We start from the raw sequence: 25,210 nt of genomic DNA, 5'->3' as shown, positions 1-25,210 counted from the left end.
CAGTCTCCCCCCCCCCTTAATATTCGACATCATCAGTCCCCTCCCCTCTCCAACCATGGCATCCCTTGATATCATCGATCATTCACCGCAGCATCCGGAGCCGTCGCCCCCGGTGGCTACTGCGTCCAATCTAGTTATGATTGATAACTATGACTCGTTTACCTGGAACATCTACCAATACTTGGTGCTGGAAGGTGCCACCGTCACCGTCCTGCGTAACGACCAGGTCACACTAGACGAGCTTATTGCTAAAAACCCTACCCAACTCATCATCAGCCCCGGTCCCGGCCACCCTAAGACCGACAGTGGAATCAGCCGCGACGCACTGAAGCACTTCGCCGGCAAGATTCCAATCTTCGGCGTATGTATGGGCCAGTAAGTTCAAGCGAGCCTCCCCTTAACCGGCTCCTCTAGTACCCTATCCATCTATGACTAACACACTACGCCTCAGACAATGCATCATTGACATTTATGGCGGCGAGGTATCGTCAGCCGGCGAATGGCTGCACGGCAAGACCTCCCCTCTGTCCCATGACGGTAAGGGAGTGTACCATGCTATGGCCCAGAGTCTGCCAGTCACCCGCTACCACTCGTTGGCCGGCACCCATGCCACATTGCCCGAGTGCCTAGAAGTGACTTCGTGGATCGCCAGACCAGACGGCTCGCAGGGTGTCATACAGGGTGTCCGCCACAAGACAAACACCGTTGAGGGCGTGCAGTTTCACCCTGAAAGCATCCTGACTGCCCAGGGCCGCACCATGATCCGCAATTTCCTTAAGATGCAGGGCGGCACCTGGGAGGAGAATGATCGTCTACAAAAGGAAGCTTCCTCTTCTTCTACTTTGCCATCGTCTAAGAATGTTACTGTCCCCCACGTCAAGCCGTCTGGGAACATCCTAGCCCGCATTTACGCTGCCCGCAAGATCGCCGTCGATGCCCAGAAGCTAATCCCTGGTCTACGGCCAAGCGACCTGCAGTCTGCGTATGACCTCAATGCTGCGCCGCCTGTGGTCCCACTCCTACGTCGTCTGCGTCAGTCCCCCTTCGAAATCTCACTCATGGCGGAAGTCAAGCGTGCATCACCCTCCAAAGGTATCTTTGACCTGGATATTTCCGCGCCCGAGCAGGCCCACAAGTACGCACTGGCTGGTGCCAGCGTGATTTCCGTTCTCACCGAGCCTGAGTGGTTCAAGGGCAGCATTGACGATGTGCGTGCAGTGCGTCAGGTTCTGAGTAGCATGCCTAACAGACCTGCCATTTTGCGCAAGGAGTTCATCTTCGATGAGTACCAGATCCTGGAGGCTCGGCTGGCTGGAGCCGACACAGTGTTGCTGATTGTCAAGATGCTCGAGGAAGCCCTGCTAAAGAAGCTCTATGACTACTCGCTGTCGCTAGGCATGGAGCCCCTAGTCGAGGTTCAGAACGCCGAAGAAATGGAAATCGCCGTTAGGCTAGGTGCCAAGGCGATTGGCGTAAACAACCGCAACCTAGAGTCCTTTGAGGTTGACATCGGCACGGCAGGCCGTCTACGCAGCATGGTTGGCAAGGAGACCATTCTCTGTGCTTTGAGCGGCATAACCTCACATGACGATGTCAAGCAGTGCAAGGCCGACGGCATTGATGCTATCCTAGTCGGTGAAGCTCTCATGCGTGCTCCGGATGCTTCTAGATTTATTGAGAAGCTCTGTGCCGGTACTGAAACTGTCAAGCCAGTAGCTGCACCCTCACCTTTGCTTGCCAAAATTTGCGGGACTCGCTCGGTTGAGGCAGCTCTGGAAGCTGTCAACAGTGGTGCCGATTTCATTGGCATCTGCCTTGTTCCCGGTGCGAAGCGCTGCATCACCGAAGAAACAGCGCTAGCAATCTCTCACGCCGTGCACGGAAAGGCCGCATCTACAGCCACTACATCCTCGCCTTCTTCGCTTGCCCGGGATTTCTTCTCGGCCTTTGAGACGCGCCTCCCCGCGTCCAAGCCCCGCCTAGTAGGTATTTTCCAGAACCAACCGCTGGAAGAGGTTATTTCTCTTGCATCAAAGCTCAGTCTTGACATGGTCCAACTCCATGGCGAAGAACCGCTCGAGTGGGCTTCTCAGATCCCTGTGCCAGTGATTCGCTGCTTCAAGCCAGGCCAGGTTGGCATTGGCTCTCGGGGTCTACACACTATCCCTCTGCTAGACTCTGGCTCTGGCTCAGGGAAGCTTTTAGATGCGGTCGGTGTCAAGAGTGTTCTTAGCAAGGACCCAAACCTCAGAGTTATGCTTGCGGGTGGTTTAAATCCAGATAACGTCGTCGAGGCTGTCAAAGCGGTGGGTGAGTATGCTGATCGGGTAATTGGCGTTGATGTTAGCAGTGGCGTGGAAGAGGATGGCAAGCAAAGCCTGGCCAAGATCTCTGCCTTTGTTAAGGCGGCCAAGAGCGTGCGGTAAAAGTACACAGAAGTTACATGGGAAAGACAGGCAGTGAAAAAAGTAAAATATAGTTTGATACGATGTCAAATTAGGGTTAATGCACCACACACTTATTTCAATGCTCAGGATTAGATGTCAAGTAAAAGTACAAAGCATTCGTCAACTCAAATACACCTTTAAGCAAATATTTGGAATCTTTTATTATTCTTGGTTTATTACATATTCTATAAGATCTTCTCGTTTCAGTTATTCCTCATTTTATTATAGAACAGTACATAGCCATGATGAGATTAGGGAATTTTGCGGCTTTGCAACTGATGCGTCAGTAACTGTTGCTGCCCAAGCATCACGTGACCCATGGACCCTTATCCTGTACTACAACATCACTCATCAACCCTCCAGATTCCAACGTCTAATTGTACTTTGCATTGCCAACGTCAATATTTCTTTCCCTTACACATATTTACATGCTTCCCTTTTGAAAACAAAAATCGCCTCGGTTCTGTCCAATCTTTGACTACTCTCATAACCTCGACCGCCTACTCCAAACCCCCTTGCTTCATGATGGACACCCACAGAAAGGCCAGCATTGCCAACGACGAGTGGCGCGATGGAGACAGTCTCAAAAGCCTAGATAATATCTACAAGGAAGGCTTCATTTCAGATCTGCAGGCTCTAGGAAATGATAGTGACTCAGACTCTATACACAGCGAGTGGATGGATGAGATCTTAATCGACGCAGTAAAAACAACGTCCAAGGCCCCTGAAGATACTTCACCTAGGAAATCCCCCGAAGAGGACGTGATACCGTCTATAGAAGAGCCAGACGCAGAGCTAGCAACATATACACAGCCAGAGGCCCCTACCGTCACAGCACAGATGCTCAGACCACGCACACGTCGCCAGCAAACCGCCACCCCCGCCACACCAGCAACATGTCAAGAACCCAGCCCATCTTCTGTGCCCGATTCTGCCGCACAAACTACTGCGCGTGAGGCGCTTTTCGGTTCACGCAGCAGCGGCAAATCCTCACTTGCGGCACCGCAAACATCCAATGCCACGGCCGAGGCCATCTTGGACCACCAACGAGCGGAACAAAACGCATTGAGCGAGTCAATTCTGCAGATGGCGTCAGCGCTCAAGGCATCATCACAGCGCTTCTCCGACACACTAGATCAAGACAAAGATGCTCTGAGCAAGGCTAGCGATGGCATGAATAAGACAGAGGAAACTATGGATGCCGCAAGTAGAAGAATGTCGGCCCTACGGCGCATGACCGAAGGAAAGGGCTGGTGGGGTCGCATGATTCTATTTGCATGGGTGTACGGGCTAATGGTTGCGCTACTGCTAGTTGTGTTTGTACTGCCAAAGCTGAGATTTTAGAGGCGTACAATTAATCTTCCTTACATTTGTGGACAGGGCTAGAGTGAGTTAGGCTCATGACATGAACAAGCGAGGAATGGGAGGCCCGGCAAGCAGACGCAGCTATCAATCAAGTTGTCAATGAGGACAGCTCCCATAGGCGTTAAAACAGTGATACGAATAATTCAAAAACAAATCTCGGTGCAATGAGCCTGCAAAAAAAAATAAGAAAAAAACAACGCCCAAATTAAGATAGAACATTATGCCATAAACCATAGAAAATCATGCTCCCAGAATCAAGGACTCCTTGAGCGGGAAGCAGACCGAGACCGTGAGAACGACAATGACCCCGCAGGCGAACGCGAGCCTCCGCGATCACTTGGGCTTCTACTCCGCCGCCTACCTCTGCCAGGCGAAGCATCCCGCGGCGGCGGCTCATCTGAGTCACCGCGTCTATATCTATCACCGCTACTGCCTCTTTTGCGATAACCATGCGTGTGTTTCGGGTCGTCCCGGTCTCTATAACGGCGCTCGTTTCTGCCGCTGCCACTCAAGTGGTCGCGATCGCGTTCATCATGTCTATCCCTATCTCTACGACCCGGACCGTCGCGGGGACCATCGGGATTCAAGCTGCTGCCAGGTCCCCCACTAGGGCCACCAGAGCCATGATTGTTACTGTTATTGCCACGCCCGAGGCGCAAAGCACGGCGCATTCGCTCGCTTTCTCGCTGCTTGGCATCAGCCATCTCATGGACCTCGTGGGCCTTAAAGTCGCGACGGCCACCGCGTGGGCCAGGAGCACGAGAGTTATTGAGTTTGGCGAGGAGTTGTTTGCGAAGGTTATCGCACCGCTGATCGATTTCGTCTTCATCAACACTGTACCAAGATGCCTGTGGTTAGCTACCGCAAAGTTCAAAATTGCTGTACCAAAGCCCAAAAATAAGATACATACCCTTCGTCCTCTAGCTTGTCGCGCAAGTCAAACACCTTGGACTCGATGGCTCGCTTGCGGTCATGTTCCAGAATGTCCTGGTTAGCCTCGCGAGGCCGATGTTCCTTAATTTCAGCGTCGGGATTGTGGGCGGGATAGTTTCGTGGCTTGATATGCGCTAAATTCCGCTGGACATAGCCTGACGTGCCGCTTCCACGCGGTGTTGAAAGACCAACGTTGTCCATTGTTTTAGTTGGATAGATGGTTGATGCAAGGTATTTATTAGCAAAGATACAGGTATTTATTAGCAAAGATGCAGGTATTTATTAGCAAAGATGCAGGTGAAGGATGGTAGATGCGACAAGGCTGAAAACAAGTGCAGGAACTAGACTTAAAAATATAAATGGGCCTAGAGGCAAGGCTGGGGTAGCCGATAAGATAAGGAATATCTTCTCTCGGTCGCGGGGTATCTAAAGCCAAGGGTCAGAAGGGCCCCTCCAAAAAGTCTGAATCATGACTATTAGTCTATGCATGCATGTGAAAATCGCATTTTATGTCCTATCGACGTGCCGTTTCACCCAACCCATACTTTCCCTCTGTTTATGAACCAGCTTTCTTTTCCAACAAATTTAGTATCGAATATTTGTTCGCCATAAGTACACCCTCAACACCAACCCCATTATTCACCTCCACCCTTGCTTATCACGATGCCTGAAGCTACTGGCTCTACTTCTCCATCAGGAGAAAACAAATTCCCGCCCATTAAAAAGTCGCACATGGTCAATTGCGCCTATGACCAATGGTTCCCTCGGTATGTCCTGGTTAGTTGCCTGATCCAAGTGATCTAGGCATATTACGATGCACCCATCTAATTAACCTGCAACAGATATCGCACAAGTTGCATCAAGTCTCGCATTGTTCCCTTGACGGAGGTGATGGTTAGCTACTTTAAGGAAGACGGCATTCTTTTAGCTGACGATGATGAGCAAGGAAAAGAAGAGACAGCGGATGAGGAGTGGCACTCAACCGGCCCCATATCTTCAGGAGTTGTACGCGAGGTGTATTCAGACGACGAGTCCGAGGAAGAAGAGGAAGAGCGCACACCACCCAACGTACGTTTTCCAGTTCAGCACAAGCTTATTAAGGACGCTATTCAAGAGCTTGGTGGCAGCGTTGTGCCAAAGCTGAACTGGTCCACGCCCAAGGATGCAGCATGGATATCTCGACACCAAAACACGCTCAAATGCACAAGTCCCAACGACATTTACCTCTTACTCAAAAGCTCCAGCTTCGTAACTCATGATTTAGAACATGCGTTTGAAGAGACCATCGACGACTACCACCCAACGAGCCATGACACCAACCAGTTTAAATATGCGCTCGTCCTACGACCATTTTTCAACATGCACCCAGCACTTGAGTTCAGGTGCTTTGTCAAGCAGCGCAATTTAATTGGCATCTGCCAGCGGGATCTCAATTATTACGACTTTTTGTTCAAGCTCAAAACCGACATTATTGATCGGGTTGATGATTTTTTCGAGTCCAAGCTTCGCATGACATTCCCCGACGACAGTTTCGTATTTGATGTGTATATCCCCGAGGATAATGACACAACAGATGGGACGGGTTTAGGCCGCCTAAGACTCATCGACATCAATCCCTGGGCATCAACCACAGACTCAATCCTGTTTGACTGGAAGGAGCTGCTGAACAAGATAGTCCCACAACCGCTTATTGGCCCACCTCCAGTGGCTTCCTTTTCTTCCTCCTCAGCAGAGAAGGGAGAGCAGGAAGGCTTCGTTCGCCTAAAGCTAGACGGCGCAGCAGTCGTTGACATATTAGAGAGTACAGACTCGAGCACAGATGACGACGACTATCTTGAACCAGACCTGAGATTGGTAAACAAGGAGGATCCTTCCGCATATAACTTTAGCTCGACACAATATTCAGCACACAAACTTCCGAAGGAGGTGGTCGATGCGGGATTAGACGGCCAGGGCGGCATGAGAGAGTTTGCTAGACAATGGAAGGAGGCAACAGAGGGCCGAGGCGGCGAGATGTTTCAGTCTCCGACAGGAGGACAGTAGTAGGGCGGGTTATCTCCCTGGTGCTCCCCACTTAGGGTTCTTATCCCCGGGGCTTGTGTTGCATAAACCTAGCGAGCGTGCTTCAGCCAAGGCGGGTGCTGACATTATGAAGAACATAGGCGGAGCTGGAGGGAGAGGAAGTCATGTAGGCTTAGAGAGAAAAGCGTCTAAGTACTCAATGATTGGTTGCTCGCTAGGTAGCTAGGAGCTACAATCATATATTTTGCTAATGTCACTTTCGTGCGACGAAGGGAATGTGTCTTTGAGAACAAAGGTATTGTTACTTCCGTGTCACTCAAACCCTAGTAGAAGAAAAATTAATTCTCAAGTCACAGTTGTGGGAAAAGACAAGATGCGAAAAAAAAAAAAAAAAAACAAAGAAAGCCCCAATTTGCCAGATTTGCTCCGGGCGCGCCTTCCTCTGTTTTTCTTTCAGGAATACTGCTTAACCTGTGATAGGCCGGGCTGCGAAGAGACCGAACGGGCCCTTTCCCTGCTGAGGATTTTGGTCAGGAAGGGCCGGGAGAGGTTTTGCTTCCGAATAGACAGGCCCCACAAGTTTGTAATTTTGCTAGGCCCTTTTTCCCCATCATTTTTGCATGATTTTCCTTTCATTTTCTGCTTCATCTACTGTATCTAGCTGGCCTTCATTGTGCCGTTTTGTGTCTGTCTTTTTGCTTCCCCTTCTTGTCTTATCAATCTCCTTCTTCTCATTTGCTCCTTGTGACGTTGTTCATTAATCTAAACCCTAGCATAAGGCCCTGCTTGTCTGTTGTTACAAAATCTCCACAGAACACGACACGAAGAATCCCCCCTGAAGTGAAGCATAGCACAGCAAGACACAAGGCAGCAAAAGCAAAAGAAGCTCGCCAAGCCAGACCAGAGAAGAGCGGCAGGAACGAAAGAAAACAAGTCTAAGGCTTTGTCTTTTCGTCCTTTCTTTTAATGCGGCAAAGATAGACATATTCCGATTTTTTGCTCTTTTTTCTTTACCTTCTTTGGTCCTATCATTCCCTGTTACTATCTCGAATACACGTTTCAACCTCGGCCAAACTCAGCTCAACATCTTATAACAAAGTCCCGCTACTCATTTGCTTGTCTTCGCCACTCCTTCCGCGGGCTAAAAAATAATTAAATAATTCATTATTGTTACCCTTCTCTCTCCTAGCTTAATTCCACACTATGGCCGACGAAAAAGAGCCGCTTCTGACATTATCTCCCCCAACCACCGAGGATGGATCCGGGCCCCGTCGACGCCGTAAGTCTAGTTTGCTCGGCTCCGAAGTTCGCCTAGGAGATACGCGTGCTCCAGCTCTGGCATCTAGCCGCATGGCTATGGATGCCAACGACTCATCATCGGTATAGACAGCATCAAGACCCTTCGCTCTAGACTGCCCCCTCGCTAACCCTCTCTCTCCTTTAGCACCCGGATAAAAAGCCCAAGAAACGGCGTGGTCGCAGCCTCTTCTACACAGCAAACAGCGCCATGATCAAGCATACATATCTGATCCCCGCCGTCATGCTTCTCGCCTTCGTCCCCCTATATGCTCTCAACCCATCGCCGTCTAATCCCATATATCACTTCATCTTCCTCAGCTATCCGCTTGAGCAACCCACCGACGGCTCGCCTCTCCAATATGGCAAAGGTCTCTGGGATATCGCTTTTGTCGTTTTCTACACCATCGTGTTGTCCTTTACGCGCGAGTTTATCATGCAGGTCATTCTACGCCCCTTAGCCCGTTGGTTTAGCCTGTCTCGTTCTAAGCAAGCCCGTTTCATGGAGCAAATGTACAGTGCCATCTACTTTGGCTGTGTGTGTCCTTTCGGCATGTACGTCATGAGTAGAACGCCTGTCTGGTACTACAATACTTACGGCATGTACGAAAACTTTCCTCACCGGACGCATGAAGCTATCGTCAAGTTCTACTATCTGTTCCAGGCTGCCTTCTGGGCCCAGCAGGCCATTGTGATGATTTTGGGCCTGGAGAAGCAACGCAAGGACTACAAGGAACTTTGCCTGCACCATGTGGTATCCCTGACGCTTATCGCCCTAAGTTACCGCTTTCATTTCACCTACGTGGGTCTAGCAGTGTTTACCACACATGATATTAGTGACTTTTTCCTGGCTGTAAGTTTACTCAAGCCGCCCTTGCTTGTGCTGTGCTGTTACCGTCATCCTTCTCTTTCTTGTCCCGTTCCCCATCTGACTGACCAATCTTTTGCGTTTTCCCTTAATTTAGACCTCCAAGACCCTCAACTATATCGATTCTCCCATAGTCGGCCCTTACTTCTTTCTTTTCATGTGCGTCTGGATATACTGCCGCCACTTCATCAACATCCGTATTCTCATATCGCTCTTCTTTGAATTCCGCACTGTCGGCCCCTTTGAGCTAGACTGGGAGAATGAGCAGTACAAGTGTCTGCTGGCCCAGGTCATTGCCACTACACTGCTCTCAGCCCTGCAGACTCTCAACCTCATCTGGCTGTCTCACATTGTCCGGATAGCCTACCGCTTTATCCGCTATTCGACGGCTGACGACGACCGATCCGAGGACGAATCGGACGAGTCCCACACGTCAGCCGAAAAGGCTTCGCTACTAGACAAGACGACAACGGTAGCACCGCCTGTTGAGATTAAGGTGACAGATCCGACCAACTAAATAGAGTAGTTCAGTCCTAGTCGCGAGTTGCACAAGTGACGCTGGGATATTGGGTGCTCTAGTTGTATGCTGGCGAGTTCATTTTTGAGACCTTTTTTTAATCTTTGATTTCTCTTTACTACTTTGCTTCTCTTTTTCCTGTTTTTTTTTCTTTTTTTTCCTTTCTTCCCTTTCCTTTCTTTTCCTTCACTCTCCCCCTCTATTCCCCTATTCTGAGACCTTTATTTCTTTTCTTTTCTCCCCTCCCTCCCCCCATTTTGCTTATAATCCTTGTAATATCATGACGCATGACAGTTAGTGCTGGAGAAGAAGGTATAAACGGTCTCTATGGTATGCTGGCACACCAGTGTACCAAAGAAAATGGACTTTTTTGTTAGCACGGTACGGTGATTTTATTGTACTGTTGCGTATATATATATACATATGAACTTGAATAATCACGCTATATCAGATCCAAAGCGACTTCACTCTTACCAGATTTCACTTGACGTCAGCAAGCAGCAAAACCCACCCTCCGAAAACGGGGGCGTGTGACTGGGCATGAAGATAGTTCTGACTTAATCTTGGGCTTCGGCTGCTGATTATTCTAGCAGCTTAGATGAAGGTGCAAGAAGAAGCCATCAAGGCGGTGAGCAATACAGAATGTTGTGTATTTGTACCGGGGCCACTTGAATCTCCGATTATAGCCTTTTGCGTAACAAAGAAGGGTCGTGATAAGGATGTCTAGAACTGCGTCCACCTATAGGCCCTGCTACTAAAATCAACGGGTCGTGGTCTGTTGCGTAACATCACCATGGGCTTCGTAGCGACTATCTTCACTGAGATCCCTTTCTCTTCTGCACTTTGTGCGATAATCCTGCGGTCTGGTAACTGTCCACCAAGCTATTTGGGGGAGGGGGGGGCAAGACGTGATACACTGTGCACATGGCAAATCCTGTGCTCTTGTTGGCACCAGGGAGAAGGAGCAGCAAGAAGAGACACGAAGAGGTGAGAAAGCCACATCCCCAACAAATGTCAGGCAAAACATAGCAACGAACCGAGGGTCAACAACCCCACGATAAGTATCGCGCATTGCCACAGGTCACAACCCACAACATGCGCAATGGTACAGACCTGGTTGGCGGTTACTGTAGCGCACATGTATTCATGTATGTGTAGCCTTCCGATAGGGTCTCCCGAGTCGGCCGAGATCCATCACTGGCACAGGTCTTACCTGTTACTCACCCACACTCTCTACATTGACTCCGCCATGCGTAACAAGCTTACTCAAGTGACTGGGCTACTCGGAGGGACAACAAGACGGACAATCGCAAAGGCAAGCCCGAAACGGGATAAATTCTAGCGGTCGATCCAGTAAGTGAGTCAATGTTACTAGTCACACGGCTACTACACATATATATTATGCATAGTCCCTAACCGGCCTTAGACATGGCTCTTCTCGCGATCGTGAAACACCGAACAGCGATTCATCACGACGGCTGAACCAAGGAAAATTGGGAACCGAAATTGAATTGAGCGTAACCCGCACGGCTGAGCACATGTTATGTCAAGTGCAGCAAGCAAAAACACGGGCTACAACACACACACACACACACACAAGACAAGAGACATGAGTGGCTAGACTGACAAACACTTATCCGGGCTAGTCTAGAGGAAAGGTCACATCTTCTTTGCTGCAGTGCATCGCGATACATATAAAGGTACGGGAGGGGAGATTAGTGGGTAAGGCATGTTCCCGACGGTCTCGAATGTATCTTTTGCTAGCAATGGATAGGCGGTGAGGAAAGGACAGCTATGAGACGGGTGAAAGTGCAGGCTTCCGTGAGACAAAGATTTTATACAGATATTAACCAGATATTGAACGGAGATATGTTCATAGCCGCCTGTGACGAGACAGAGGAAATGAGCATAGGACAAAACTCAGGAGGGATAAGAGAGGGGTGGGGGGCTGTATGGAGATAGAGATGCTGCACGATATAGAGATTAAAACAGGCTATCAATCACAGCTGAGTGTAGGAGAACCATGGATAGCTGGCTGCCGGTAACTCTATATTTCCACCTATCGCATATCCCGTGTTCCTCGCAACCGTCAAAAGATGTCCTAAACCGCCACATCGCGGGAGGGGGATCAAGCGGCAACATGGTACCAAAAGGACTCATTGCATAGCACAGCACCTTTATCGCAATGATTGTGGTAGCCATGGCGTTCTAGACCCGTCCCTTTAGGCGAGACCGAGCCCAGGCTCCGTTGTATAATGGTCCGTCCCCGTGTGCATGTATGTCTCTATGTACACTGAATGTGCCACAGCAGTGGTTGGAGAGATCTCAAAAGCCAGCAACGGCACCATCGGCTAAGTACGTGTCTGTCTATTTTGCCCGTCCCCTAATTCATCTACTTACGGATCTAATAGCAAGTCTATCGCCCCCCCCCCTTCTTCCTCCCTGCTTCTTATCTCTATGGAGATCACACACAGCCTACGTCTTTGTCCAACTGTTACATTACCTGTGCCTACTCGCGATCAACAACGGAATTTCACACACGGGCTAGACAGCCACAAGTTACCTTGCTGTTGTAATTATAATATGCCGTGGTCTCTAGTAGACAGTAGACAGGGACACAAATCCCATGGATTGTTGTTACTAGTGGCTTCAGGCAAGCCAAATTGGTTCACCCCGAGTGCCGGAGCCGACCTCCTGCCTCCCAGTGGCAAGAGGACCTTTGGTCTTGACACACAACACAGCATTTTTCTCCAAAAACACGGCCCAGCCTGAAGGAGGGGAGGAGAAGACTTTTTCTTTTTTCGTTTCTTTTTCTGGCTCCTGAGTCTGAGTCTGAGACTCCTACTACGCTGTGTTGTTACCTAAAAAGCAGGAGGAAAACAGCAAAGTTCGATGATGTCATTGCTGTGTGATGCATGTACGCAAAAGCAAGGCCAACAGTAAAAGAACACAGAACCAGCCTCGACTCTGGCCCGATTCTGGCTCGACTTCGACCATGACCTAGACCTCGAGCAGGGGTCAAACTCGCATCCACCAAGTATATACTAGGATGAGGCCAAGCCCGAGATTTGACAATGTGAGTCGTCATTGTGATCAGCTCGTCTCCTTTGTCCATGGCTCTGGGCTAGAGGAAGGGGGCAGTGGAAGGGGGAAGGAAGCATGGTCAGGCTCAAAGGGGAGGGAGAGAGGGGAAAACTTGAAAAATTGCTTCCTTGAGAAATTCTCGCCAGCACAATAGCAGCAGGCTCGCATGATGTGAAGTCACGTACATGTACACACATACCACATACACACACTTAAAGACACAGTGAGATCTTTTGAGTTGTTTCCCTAGGTTCGGGTGCACCCTGTGGAATGTAAATATATGCAGCTTTTTGCTGAGCAGTCACTACTACCGGTGAGTTACAATCGGAGTCCTTAGAATTAGCCTGTTGAATTGGCTCTATGCAATCCTGGAAGGCCTTATGACTTTCAATGTTTTTCATTTAAGCAGCTAAAACGAGCTCAAATGCGTGGGAAGAGGCGGAGAGAATATTTCTGACCTTGGACAAGGAGTAATCTGCAGCTTCGCTCTTCCCCGGAGCCCCCAGCTCAGCCCATAAAGAACATGTATGGATAAACACCCCTGAAATTTGAACCTAGAAGCTGAACCCTACCCTAGGCCCAGTCTTATTGTGGTAGAAAAAATCCTGAAGTGGATGGATTGGCATCCTCTAGCTACAAGTGGTCCTCAAAGTAGCACAGAAACACATTGTGATGATCTCCCGCTTGTTGCACACCGCCTATAAATCTGCTTTGCGACGGCTGATAAGAACTAACTAGCAACAGAGGACGTGGAAGGCAAAAACGGGAAAAGGGCTGATATGCCACGAAGACAAAATCTGTGTGACAAAAACAGGGCTTTTCCTCGAGACACGCATACCAAGCAGAGACGGAGCTAAACAAAGCCCTGAGGTTGTTTGACATGCTGGCCGCTCTTGAAGGAACGGGGGAGGGGAGAGGAGCAGGTGGGATGCTTCCCCTCGCGCCTAGCTAGCTCTAGACCAGAGTTGGGTAATTTGCAGAGAGATGGACGCCCTTTTATTTGAACTTGGCAGTGAAGAAGGAAGATACGAAGAAGAAGAAGAGAGAAACACAACCAAGATAGTGTGGTGTGTGACACATACATTTATCTGGTTGCAAATAGATGTAAACGTATGTGTCACATACGGTGCCGCAACAGTGGAAAGCAACAGCAGTAGAAAACACTCGTCTTGGATGTCGTGTTTCTGCTTCCTTTCGAGGCTCCTGTCCCCTCAACAAACGGGTGTTATTTTGTGCTTCGCCTTGACGTGGCGTTGCGTGATGCTCTTTCTTCCCTCTGTTTTCCTGGGGAAGGCAAGGAGGGGGGGGGGGGGCAGGAAAGAAGGGAAAGACGAAAAGGAAAAGGAACAGGCAGGATGGTGAAGACGTGGTGCTGCATCTAGTATTGTGGTATACATTGGGCCAGGCGGGAGATCCTACAATGCTGAGTATACACCTATACATGTATGCATAATGTATGTATGTATGCTGTAGAATTTATCATGGGAAGCAGGGAAAAGTCGAAACGAGAAATTCAGTTCGAAGGTTTTCCCCTTCGATTCTTCTTTTAATTCTTCTGGCTTAAGGTCATAAAAAACGGCCGCTTATCAATTTGATACCGTGTGTAACTATGCAAACTGTTCGGCACTTACCCGTCTATATCCTGATATCTTGGTATTTTTACTGCCACTGGCATCATGGTAACACAACGGGAATTTAATAATGACTTTGTTCAACTATATCTTCACGACTAAGTAGGAAAGACTCTCGCATTGTTTTTTTTTGGGGGGGGGGGGGCTTTGTCACACACACACACACATACACACACCGATGCAATAAAGAGCCCCTCCCCCTCTCCCCATAGTAATGATGGAAGGAAGCGACCAACTAAACAAGGAAAGAGACAATAAAAACCCGATCGTCGAGTCGAGCTTCAATTTTCTGGCTGTTAAATGTAGCCCTTCTCCCCTGTTTCTTTTAATAGAGGCCCACTTCCAAGGGTTGAGAGGAGATGGGAAAGAGCCAGGACTCGACGAAGCGGACGGAAAGTGCAAGAAGCAAGAAGCATGGGGAAAAAATAGAAACAGAATTACAGAAAAGGGTAACTACCTTCTTTGATCAATGAAACGTACTGCCCTTTCCTTCTTCTGCTCTTTCTTCTATTTGTACAGGGCGACCGGTTAATTCTTCATAGCGAGGGAGGGGGAGGAGAGATAAGGCACTTGGTGAGATTTTCAACTCTTTTTCTTTTCTTGCCAGCTCAGTCTGGACTTCAATGCAAAGCAAGCGCACAATCCACCTTGAATGGGAAGAGAGATGGGGAAGCCGAGGAGGAGAGTCGGTCGAGTTTCGTTTTGTGAATGGGGCCTTGCATGTCCTCTATCTCTTCCACTCCGACTTCTTTTCTCTTATCTCCTCCTCCTTATTCCCCTTCTGCATTGTCTCCTACTTAGTTTTCCCGAGTAACTGTCCATCTATTGAATAAACAAGTCCCATCCCTCCCGCCTCTCCCGTGGGCCAGCCGGCCGAGAACGGATGAAATCCTAAGCCATTGGCGTGGCTAGTAGACGACGTTGTTAGTGTGCCCCCCAATGGATAATATACCGGGTACTATGTAGGGTTTTTTTTCCCGGTGTATGTCATGCTGTTGCCCCTCACTTCCCATTGTTCAACCCTCTTCTCTCGCCTCCTTTTGTATTTTGTAGCCCAACTGTCTGAGTTACATGAAGTCTCTATGCGGTGTCCATGCTAGTCGGTATCTTCTGCATGTTGCCAGCGTCCTTGGTTTCTCTTACCTTTCCTCCTCTCTTCCCATCCATCTCCTCCTTCCCATCTCCCCTCTTCTCAGCTAGACACTGAATTAAGAGTATTTTCTTGTCCCCATCCCCCCCCCTGCAGTTTTCTTTGTCTATTTTTCCTCACCGGTTCCTTTCTTCATCCTCCTGTCACTTCACGCCTATTCTCCGTATGGTATTTCTTTTACTCGCTTCCTTCTTCACACCGCTTCGTCAGCGTGGAAACCGGAGAGGGAACGAATGCGATAGATGGACAGCAACTGGCTAGTCACGACAAATCAGGCATTTGTGATTTCCTCTTGATGTTCCTTCTGTCCCCTCATGTCTCTCCTCCCTTTCTCCTCTCTTGGTCCTATTCCCAACAGAGTCGCTATCGCCATTTATGGAGCCCACCTACCACCTACCACCTACCACACACACACACACACACACACACACATTCCAGCCGTTCCTTTGCAGGCAAGCGAGCCAAAGAGATAGCAAGATTGCACTTGTGGTAGAAGAGAGAGATAGGCGCGAGCTTCGGGCCTCATCTTGGCTGAACTTGGTAAAAAAGGAACAATGATTAGTGAAGCCAAGTGGACATGAAGAACATGGATTTTCCTTCGGCTTGGATAACAACACAGAAGCTGAGAGCTCAACTAGGGGGTAAAATGAAAGAAAGGGACGGGCTGAGTGGGCGTGAATAATTACACAATACAGGCCTGGAAATTAGCTACATGTGCTTATATATGCTATCTATGTAAGCATCCGGTGTATCTCGGTATATATATGTGCGTGTCTGGGTGTGTGCGTGTGTGTATGTGTGTGTCTCTTTCTGTATATCAAGTTGGCAACAACGTGATGCAGAAAATCAACTGGCCTCAAAACCCGTCTGCCAATTCCCGGGCTCCTATAGAAACAAAAGAAAATGCCTATAAGCTTGGCTATTATGTGCCCTCTGGTATGGCGCCCCGGCAGCGGCCGAGTGAGTTATAGCTTTTCTATATAGCAGGAGAACATAGTGAAGCGAGCCAGGCACGGGAACACATTGTTATTTCGTAAGAAAAGAGGGATGAGGAGAGAGGGGAAGGGGGGGGGGGGGTGGTTAGCAAAAAGCCCCATGCCCAAAAGTATTATTAGGTCAAAACACTACCACCAATACCCAATGTATTTGAGCAGGGTATGGTAAGCTCGCGTTTTCCCAGGGGGGGGGTTCTTATGTGATGTAATGCTTGGTGCAAAATGGCAAGTCCAAGCCTCAATAAGAAGTCAAACACTCATAGGAAGATAGCCTATCTCGGAGCTTTGTGTGTTGGGAAGTTGGGTTGGGCCCTCAGGACAGGATGGGTAAAATAGGGCAGGGAAGCTTAGGTCAGGTGAAGTCTAATAGGGCAGCGGGGGGGGGGGGGGGGGGGATGACAGGGGACATGGAGAGACAGTTCTTGAACACGTTTGTACATAACATCATAACAACCTTTCGTGACATGGACACACGTATATCCATCACCTTGCCTGTCATCCGGCATCTCTTTTCCCTCCATACTAAAACCAAAACGTGGCCCAGGGAGAGCGGTAGCGGGAACGGGAACGGGAACGGAACGACGAGCATACGGGATTCCACATTCAATGGCACGGCTAGCAGTGTCAATGGCGGCGGGAGAAACAACTACGGAAGACGGGAAAAAAAAAACGAAATGAGGCCTTCTCTAGTTGTAGTGGCATCACTTGCTTATATCACAGTATCACTCGTTTATAACGTAGTGGGGGTTTTCCTGAGGACGGCTTGGCTGTGTAGTAGTAGCAGTGGCTGGTAAAATAATCTTGTAAAACATAGTAGTAGTGATAGTAACGGTAGTGGGCAAGGGCAAGGAGGGTGGTCAGCAAAAACAGAGAGCGCTGAGTAGCATTACTGACAGTAATACACCAGCTATAGCATCCATCTGTATTCCGGACTGGTTTCCCTGCCTCAAATCCCCAGCTTGGATAGCACTAGCACACCTGTCTCGCCTTACGTGCGTGCAGTACGGCTCATAAGTGCAAAACAGTATAGGAGGGGCAAGTAAATATCTTACTACCGTCCTCTCTCATCTCCTCTTCCTGACTGACTGTCGCTCTGTTTGCTCATTCTTCAAGCACAGGCCCTGCCCTGGGGCTAGCCAGGTAGATAGGCCTATCGACGGAAACACCTGTTGTCCCGCCTTTTACCACTGCTTCTCGGCCACAGCCGATTTAGGACCGGGGGAGGGGCCCAGTGGCTGGCATCGGCTTTGACGCCGTTTGGTTTAGTTGAGGTGAGGTGAGGTGAAAGTGGCGGTGTGTGTAACCAACCATCGTAGTCAACCACTTGTTTTGTTTTGTGCATGCTTCCTTTCATCTGCTTGAGAGGCAGGCCAAAAGCTAGGCTAGAGCAAGGCCAACGAACTATGTGACAGGGACCGGGGGTGGCAAGAGAGAGGCGGGGGGGGGGGGGGGGGGATAAGCATGTTGTTGTGATGAGTATCAATATCAATGGGCGGCATGTTTTTGTTAGTCATGTCATGTCATGGCATATACATATGTGCTCTTTTTGCCATTAGGATGGGTGTTAGTTAAATTGATTGTTGGTTTTGCGAGGAGAGAAGGGGGGACATGAGACAGGATTGCCAGAAACAGTGCGCCAATGTCTCTCGCAGTCGCCATTTCTGAGGGTAGAAGTAAATAGAGGAAAAAAAGTGAAGACGGAAAAAAAAAAAAAAAGCAATAATTAGCTCGTTCGCACAGTAATATTAAAGTACGAGTGGCTTCTTAGTAAGACCTCTCTCTAGAACAACGTCGCATTCTTCATTGGGGAATTTCTCTATTCTCTATTCCCTATTATTTGTTTTCTGTTTTTTCTTCTATTTTTTCTTTATTTTTTTTTCCTTTTTTACTCTCATTTTCTATCTTTTCCTATTTTTTATACTTTATTTCTATGCCCTCATTAGCCATTGGGAGGCTGTTCCCTCCAAACTGACAACTTGCCTCTATCTTTTGGGCTTGCCTACTAACAATAACTCATCAGCAAATCAGAGACCTCAGAGGCCACAGATCCACTGATCACGGATCACAAGATCACACAGATCACAGATCCAAGAGCAAAGATCTCAGATTTCTCTTCTATTATTGTTTTTTTTTTTTAATTATTTTTTGTTGTCCTGCCCAACGGCTTGATAGCGCTGTGATTGGCCGCAAACCGCATACCTTCTTCTCGGCTGAGAGATTTGACAGAAGCAAAGGTAAATGGTAAAAGCGCCACTAAAAAAATAGCACCAACAACTATAAAGCCGCTATAAATACACGCCCTTCCCAGTGGATAGCACCCAAAACCGACGAACAAGAAGGCCTGGGCTTCGGGGCTGTTTAAGGATTTTTGGGGCTTCTGGGGCTTGTTGGCGCTACGCTACAATAGGAATTTAGCGGGCCAGGTCGATTAAAGAAACTGTAGACACGACGCAAAAGAAAATAGACTCACTGCAGGAGCAAAAAAAAAAATGATGTTCTTTTCTTGCCTCTCCTCTATCCTCGAAATGATCGGCTTCTGGCTTTTGCTGTAGTGTTTGCGTGCTGTAGATCGCGGGATTGGGGAGGCAAAAGCTATGGACAGCTTATGTCTGAGAAAACAAGCCTGCAAGTTTAGGAAGGGCGTGTTAGTAGAAGACTACTGAAGCTACAGTTAATCTTACAGTATTATAGCGGGCAGGTCCACTGTGGCCTGCTGCAAGTCACTGGCTGAGAACCAAAGGCCCACTAAAGCACGCAACAGAGCCGCTGTGGGCTCATCGTAAATCGGGCTGCCGATATACAGCTATGCAGCCCCCTCCAGTCCGTCTTCAAGGCGCATGGCAAAACGTGGAACAAACCAGCTCAGAACAACATCGTCTCATCCATAAACCCACCAGCAACAAGCCGAGCCAAGACACCGACTCAACATAGGCAATTCTAGAGCGGCCCTGGTTGGGTGATCAGACTAGGCTCTGGCCAGTGCGCGAACAAGGCCTTTGGGGCAATCACGCTGTGTTCTTAGATACGAGGACGGGGAGCAACATTAGTATAGCATAGCAGTCAGTAATAAGGAAACAGCGGGCCGTATTATTATTGCCTGCTCTGATGGAGCAATGGAGACATGCGAGCAGACAACACGAGCTTATGTGTACGAAGATAAAACGTACGTACACACGTTGCGCATTTCGTGAGGAATGCCTTGCTTCGCTCCCACGATATAGCCGCCAGGTCAATATTTACCAGCCCGTATCGCCAAAGGCAGCGCAAGCTGGAAAACACATGAAAGCAAGGAGCACTTCCTGTCACTGTGAAGTACCTACACGTATACATGTATACATATATACATACATTGATACACCTATACACCTATACACCTATACATACATGCACGCATATGCATACATACATACACACATACACACATACAACAACTGATCGATGGTCGATGGTCGATGCTCCGTCATCGGTGGTGTGCGCTGATTGGCCTTTGCTGCACGTTGCATCGGCAAAAAAAGAAAAAAAAAAAGACAAAGATCAAGTCTAGAACTCAATGATCTGCTGCATAGTTACGGTAGCATGAACCTCAACCAGCTGATGAACACGACTCCCAAATTCTCGGTGTCCTGTCCCTCTTCTCCTCTTCTCCTTTGAGCCCCTTTTCATCTGAGCCCCCGGGTCAAGACACAGCCAGCAACGGGCTGGCTCAGTTGGTAAAAGATGCCGATGGGGAAGAAGGGCGAGGGTCTCGATGTCCTATATAAATACACACGCCATAGAATACAGCCTAAACTGGACCGGGCTGGGCCGGGCTAGACCGGACTGGACTGGACTAGACTAGTCTAGTCTAGGCTATGCTAGGTTGCTTGGTATCCTGGCGACTATCTATACGGCTATTCTCCCGCGTGGTTTATCGAGAAAGGGGTAATAAATCCGTTTTTCCCCAATACGTGTTGCCGGCTCTGCTCCAAAGCAAGATTTCCTGTAATGTAACAAGCTGTTCCCTTTATTTTCGCCGTACCTCACTCAACCTTCGACAGCTTCCCGTCCCCAACCGAAAATAATCACGTGCACATCGATATATACATCAAAGCTGACTTCTATCCCTTCCGTTACTTCTTCCCATACAGGCTATATCTTAACCGTCACGTAACAGGCATGAGACCAATGAAAAAGCGTTGTGCAGCTATTGATCGCACAGGCTATATATATATAGATGGTGGTGTGTTGTAAGGTTGGCTGGCGGCTGCATACAAGCATGTGCATTAATCCCAACAAGTTCCCCGTCTTTTAAACTCGGAATCTCATTTTTAAATCGCTACTAAGTATTTGCTTGTTCAGGGAAAAGACCCTTTCGACGCCTTCTTAGGCACTTTATGATGTCGTCATATGGCCTGGCTATGCCTAGTGTGTGAAAGCTTATTTTGCTAACGGCCACGGGGTTCTGAGGCGTCCAGCTGCCACCTTTGCCCTCCCTGCTCTAGCTTTTAGTCGGTATTTCCAGCTACGCATTGCGCATAGCGTAAAAGCTATAGGTTCTGCTGATCTTGCAAGCTACGCTCGCTTGTGGTGAGAGTTAAGTGGCTTCTTTTTTTTTCGTTCCCCCCACGTGAGTACGTATACGCGAGTTCGTAATCCATAACCTAGCAGCTTCATAGCTATATACAAGCCGATGATGACATCATCTGCCTGCTCGTCGCCCTCTTCGCTCTCTTCGTTTATGTGTTGTTGTTTCCCTCCTCGTGAGAAGAAACACCGCCACCTTCGTGACGAGCTTCCATAAACAGTATGCGACAAGCCTAGGCCTCTCTAGCAGGCGACATTTGGGCTTGTTTTCTCCTTTGTGGTCACTTGGGGAGCTTTTTTTGGCACCTAAACCCAAAATGACGTCACAGATCACCCGTGGCCTATTTTCAATAGCGTTGCTTTTTTTTCTGTCAGATATTACGGATGCAAGTCAAGCTAGCAGTCAGTTACTTCGCTTTTCGCACGCCACAGCCGCCACTTTTGAGCGTCGGCATATCTGCGAAGATATATATTCCATCTGCATGCGGGTACCAAGAAGAAAAGAAAAAAAGAAAAAAAAAAAAAGAAATGGGAGTGGAATACAAAATCAGAGAGAAATGCAGTGACTGTGGCGCTCTGCTTGCATTGCAATTGACAAGTGACAAGATGCCAGAATTAAGGTTGATTTTTCAAGCGACAAGTCCTGTACATATCAGCCACATTTCCAGCCACACCTCCAGTTCTCCCTTGTTTTAGCGATCTGTGGCCAGCTTCTTAACTTAGTTTCCAATTTTAATGTATTTTGCCTTCTTGCTTTTATCCATTAGCCAGCCAGCCTACATTATACACCCACTCAGTCTCAGGCTATCAACAACCACCTATGTCTGAGACGTGACGTGACCTGGCTTGCCATGTCTCAACTTCACAAGACAAGCCTTGAACAAGCTGGGCTGGCTGTGATCTGTCATCCCTCCCACAAACCCCAATATCCCGAGACCAAATGATTCTATTTGCTGCGCATTCTATCTTCGGTCCCAGGGCAAAGGAACTCGCTGTCCTCCCGCCATATCATTTTTCCCCGCATTTGTTTTATGCCCATCATATGGTACCAGGAGAGATTGATAGTGCCACTTTGTTGCCCTTATAGTGGGGTCAACCCCGCGGCTTAGGGTTAGCAATCTTGTATTTTGGCTTACTGATCTATCTTGGGGTTAATCAAAACGGTGCCTTATTCTTTCAAAAGTAAAAGCACAATTCCATTGGCATTAACACATTGTATTAAACCACTTCCTTTGCTGATCTGCCAGGAATAGCTTGGGCAAATCCTGATCTCTGTTGTGTTACGGCATCGACATTACTGCTGCTGCGGCTTCTATGCATGAAGCTTGTCTGTTCTATCGGCTAAGTTTGCTGAGAGGACTTTAACGTGGATAGGGACCTATAGGACCTGCAAAAGAAATACAACTAGGCAATTAAATGAAATACTTATACACATCACAACCCCTACCTCGATATGCGCCCGTAGACAATTTGTCCGAGATTGGAAACTACTTGATAAAAACTCTTCATCTGTACTTTCTTTTTCGGGACACCAGGGCTGCCCACACACACACGCACACACAAACGCCCACAAAAGAAATCTATGCCTTTCCTACATCCGCTCTCTGCGCCTTCCTCCCCGCCTTCCCCTCTACTTCTGCTTCTCTCCTATCCTCCTCATATCATTGTATTCTTGCTATATTCCCCGTTGCCATATTCGATTATTTCGGCCTCTCGGCGTCGTCTTCGCCATCCTAGTCCCGCCTTTCTTCTCTACTGCGTTCGGCCCGGTTATCTGGCCCGACGTTCTGGGCCCCGTCCTCTCGCTACGGCTAGCTAGGTTATTAGCCTTCTTTTGCAGTGAGTACATGACCTTTATTCCTCTCTATTCCTCTATCCCTATACCTCTCTGCCGGCCCTGCCTCATCCTCATTCCATTGTCCTTTCCTTTCTCCGTCTCTGTATCTGTCTTCTTCCCCATTTTTCTCTTTTGTCTCCCCTTCTTCCCTGTTATTCTTTAATCTGACCTTTCCCTGCCCTTGTCTCCGATTTCCGTCCTCTATCTCCCGCGTCCCACCCCTTCTCTCATATTGGCCCTAGGGCATGGCATAGGCTTTAAACCTTGGAACAGAGGGAGACTGAGAGCCAAGAGAGGAGCTCCTACCACCAGACTTGCGTGTGCGTGCATCTTATATTATGTGAGTTATGTGCAGATAAGTTTTTGCTCGCTCTTCCTCCTCTTGCATCTTCCCTGCTCCCAATTTTCGTTGTTGCGTACGTGCGTATAGTATGGCTGCTACTATATGCTATTTCACGACCCATTGGCTCTTGTACAAATTTTCGTTACTTTGCCCTTTCCGATGACAAAGAGAGAAAGAAAAGCAATAATATATTGCCCCACGCGGCCTCGCTCTTGCCCTCCATCTGGCTCTGGCTCTGGCTCTTGTTGCCTCTGGCTCTGGCTCTACTGCTCCTCCTGCAGCCTTGGTCAACCACTCAGGGTTCTCCTTCTCTCTTCCACTCTCGACGTGCGGCTTCAATATCCATTCAAGGTCCTAATCCCCTTCGCATTCCTGAGTGGGAGGCTGGCCTTCCCTCTCGTCTCTGCGCCCTCTCGTCTCTGCGCAGGGCCAGACGATCTGGGCCAGCTAATCTGGGCTGCCTCTCCGTATAACAGAACAATAGCCTTGACGGTGGGTGTCTTATGAGAGCTTGCTCGTTTGTTCAGTATTTTACAGACTGTTACCAAAATCGAGTCAAGGGCCAAGGGCCAGGGATCTAAGGGACCAACGATTTGTGTCTTTTTCCTATTGTGTGTTTTGCGCCCCCCGTCTATTCTCGTGGCTTCAACTGTTGCTGTCGTCATCCCCAGACCAGACCCATCCATTCTTGACACCTGCACTTTTATGAACATGGGTTTTTCCTTTTCTTTCTACCATTCACTAAACCTTGTCAACTTGGAGTGCAACAATATTCTTTCTTTCTTGTTGTTCTCTAAATAACACGGGACGGTCCTCGTTTGAAAAGTACCCAAAGACAGCCAGAAAGCAAAAATTTGCCAGTGTAACAACATCTCCTTCACTTCACTTGCATTGATTCTAGGCTCAGAATTTTGTACTCCATTTCTTTTTTTTTTTTTTTTTTTGCCTTGTTCTTTATTTTTTTATTTGTTTTTTGTCCACGAGGTAAAATTCCAGTATTTTATACAAATAAAATAGCCATCTCCTTCCTTAGCGCACCCCCAATTGCTTGCTCTCTCACACACCCCCAACCCAACCTTTGTCGGCCGAGTGAACGCTTCAACTGTTTGGTTGAAGCCTGCGCTATATTCATTCACAAGGACAACACTTCATTAGCTATTTTTTCGCTTTTTTTCTTTTTTTCCTCTTTTCTTTTTATTTTTTTTTTCCAATTTTTCTTTTTAGTTCTCCCTCACTTCTTGTTCATTTGCCCTGTTTTTTCTACTTCTTTAGACTGCTTTTTACCTTCCACTCTCGTTAGCCTCCATAGATTCTGTTTGTCCCTCTTTCTCTTCGTCGCTATTAACTGTCTCAGTTTGTCTTTTGCAGAGTGCATAACTTCTAGCCCGTTGCCTCTTGCTATCCCTCCCTCGGTCCTGCTCTTCGCTTGGTTTGCTTGTTATAAGTGGGTTGCTTCATTTCAGGTAGTGTTCTGGCCCAGACGCTTGCTTGTTCTTCTCAGCCAGGATATTGCCTGTATCTGTCTGCTCTTCCATCCACATCTATTGTGAGTTCTCAGCCAAGAAAGTCCCGTTTATAATTTTTTTGGCCCCTTCTCTTTTCTTTCTCCCTCTACTCCCTCTATTCTCGTCTTTTTCTTTCTTGTGGCTTCTTGTTTGTGTTTGTATCTACAACAGCTTGTTGGCTTGTCCCCCTATTCCGACTGCTGGCTTATATCAACTTGCTTTGCTTTGCTTTGCTTTGCTTGCCTAGTTCATTCTTCTACTCTGCCCTTTTTATTCCCTATCCTTTCTGCCCATCCTCCTTCTTTTAACTCTTTGACTTGTCAACTTTCCTCTCTCACCCCCATCTTGATTTCCCTATTTCATTGTCTTTCTCACTACGTTTGTCGACACAAACAAACATTTGTTCTGCGTTTTCCCTTATTTGCCTCCAGCTCCACCCCTCTATTTATATCTCCCCGTCCCCCCCCCCCCCCTCTTTACATACCCCCACCATCTCTCTTTCCCTCTCTCCAAGTTCCTGTCTATACTTGACTTTAAACCCTTTGTGTTATCTTCCCCCCGTTATAGCTTCGTCTTCGATAAGGAGATGCGCTACTGTTTAGAATCCCAGTTTTACTAATACGGGGAAGGATAGTCTCTGAGAGGTCTCCAGAA

General features: G+C 48.2%; 5 protein-coding genes across 5 annotated transcripts; 4 read left to right on the top strand and 1 right to left on the bottom strand.

The window, feature by feature from the left end:
• Positions 1-55: 55 nt before the first annotated feature.
• Positions 56-2,426, top strand: HOO65_060156 (indole-3-glycerol phosphate synthase; the record flags this gene model as incomplete). The annotated part of the gene is made up of 2 exons (XM_071003718.1): positions 56-375; positions 452-2,426. The coding sequence occupies 2 exons, from the start codon at positions 56-58 to the stop codon at positions 2,424-2,426; spliced, it is 2,295 nt and encodes a 764-aa protein (XP_070857506.1).
• A 546-nt stretch (positions 2,427-2,972) lies between these two features.
• Positions 2,973-3,791, top strand: HOO65_060155 (uncharacterized protein; the record flags this gene model as incomplete). The annotated part of the gene is made up of 1 exon (XM_071001066.1): positions 2,973-3,791. One exon carries the CDS (start codon positions 2,973-2,975, stop codon positions 3,789-3,791), a length of 819 nt encoding a protein of 272 aa, XP_070857505.1.
• A 275-nt stretch (positions 3,792-4,066) lies between these two features.
• Positions 4,067-4,946, bottom strand: HOO65_060154 (Pre-mRNA-splicing factor CWC21; the record flags this gene model as incomplete). The annotated part of the gene is made up of 2 exons (XM_071004020.1): positions 4,067-4,646; positions 4,723-4,946. 2 exons carry the CDS (start codon positions 4,944-4,946, stop codon positions 4,067-4,069), a joined length of 804 nt encoding a protein of 267 aa, XP_070857504.1.
• Positions 4,947-5,408: 462 nt separating this feature from the next.
• On the top strand, positions 5,409-6,788 carry HOO65_060153 (Cell division cycle protein 123; the record flags this gene model as incomplete). The annotated part of the gene is made up of 2 exons (XM_071003901.1): positions 5,409-5,512; positions 5,588-6,788. The coding sequence occupies 2 exons, from the start codon at positions 5,409-5,411 to the stop codon at positions 6,786-6,788; spliced, it is 1,305 nt and encodes a 434-aa protein (XP_070857503.1).
• A 1,182-nt stretch (positions 6,789-7,970) lies between these two features.
• Positions 7,971-9,448, top strand: HOO65_060152 (longevity assurance proteins LAG1/LAC1; the record flags this gene model as incomplete). The annotated part of the gene is made up of 3 exons (XM_071003877.1): positions 7,971-8,147; positions 8,212-8,916; positions 9,029-9,448. 3 exons carry the CDS (start codon positions 7,971-7,973, stop codon positions 9,446-9,448), a joined length of 1,302 nt encoding a protein of 433 aa, XP_070857502.1.
• Positions 9,449-25,210: the final 15,762 nt, after the last annotated feature.

Source organism: Ceratocystis lukuohia (genome assembly GCF_044167205.1).
Source record: "Ceratocystis lukuohia strain C4212 chromosome Unknown Supercontig6_pilon, whole genome shotgun sequence".
NCBI classification, from domain to species: domain Eukaryota; kingdom Fungi; phylum Ascomycota; class Sordariomycetes; order Microascales; family Ceratocystidaceae; genus Ceratocystis; species Ceratocystis lukuohia.
The sequence above is the reverse complement of the archived record's forward strand: the minus strand, read 5'-3'. Positions and strand labels throughout refer to the sequence as shown.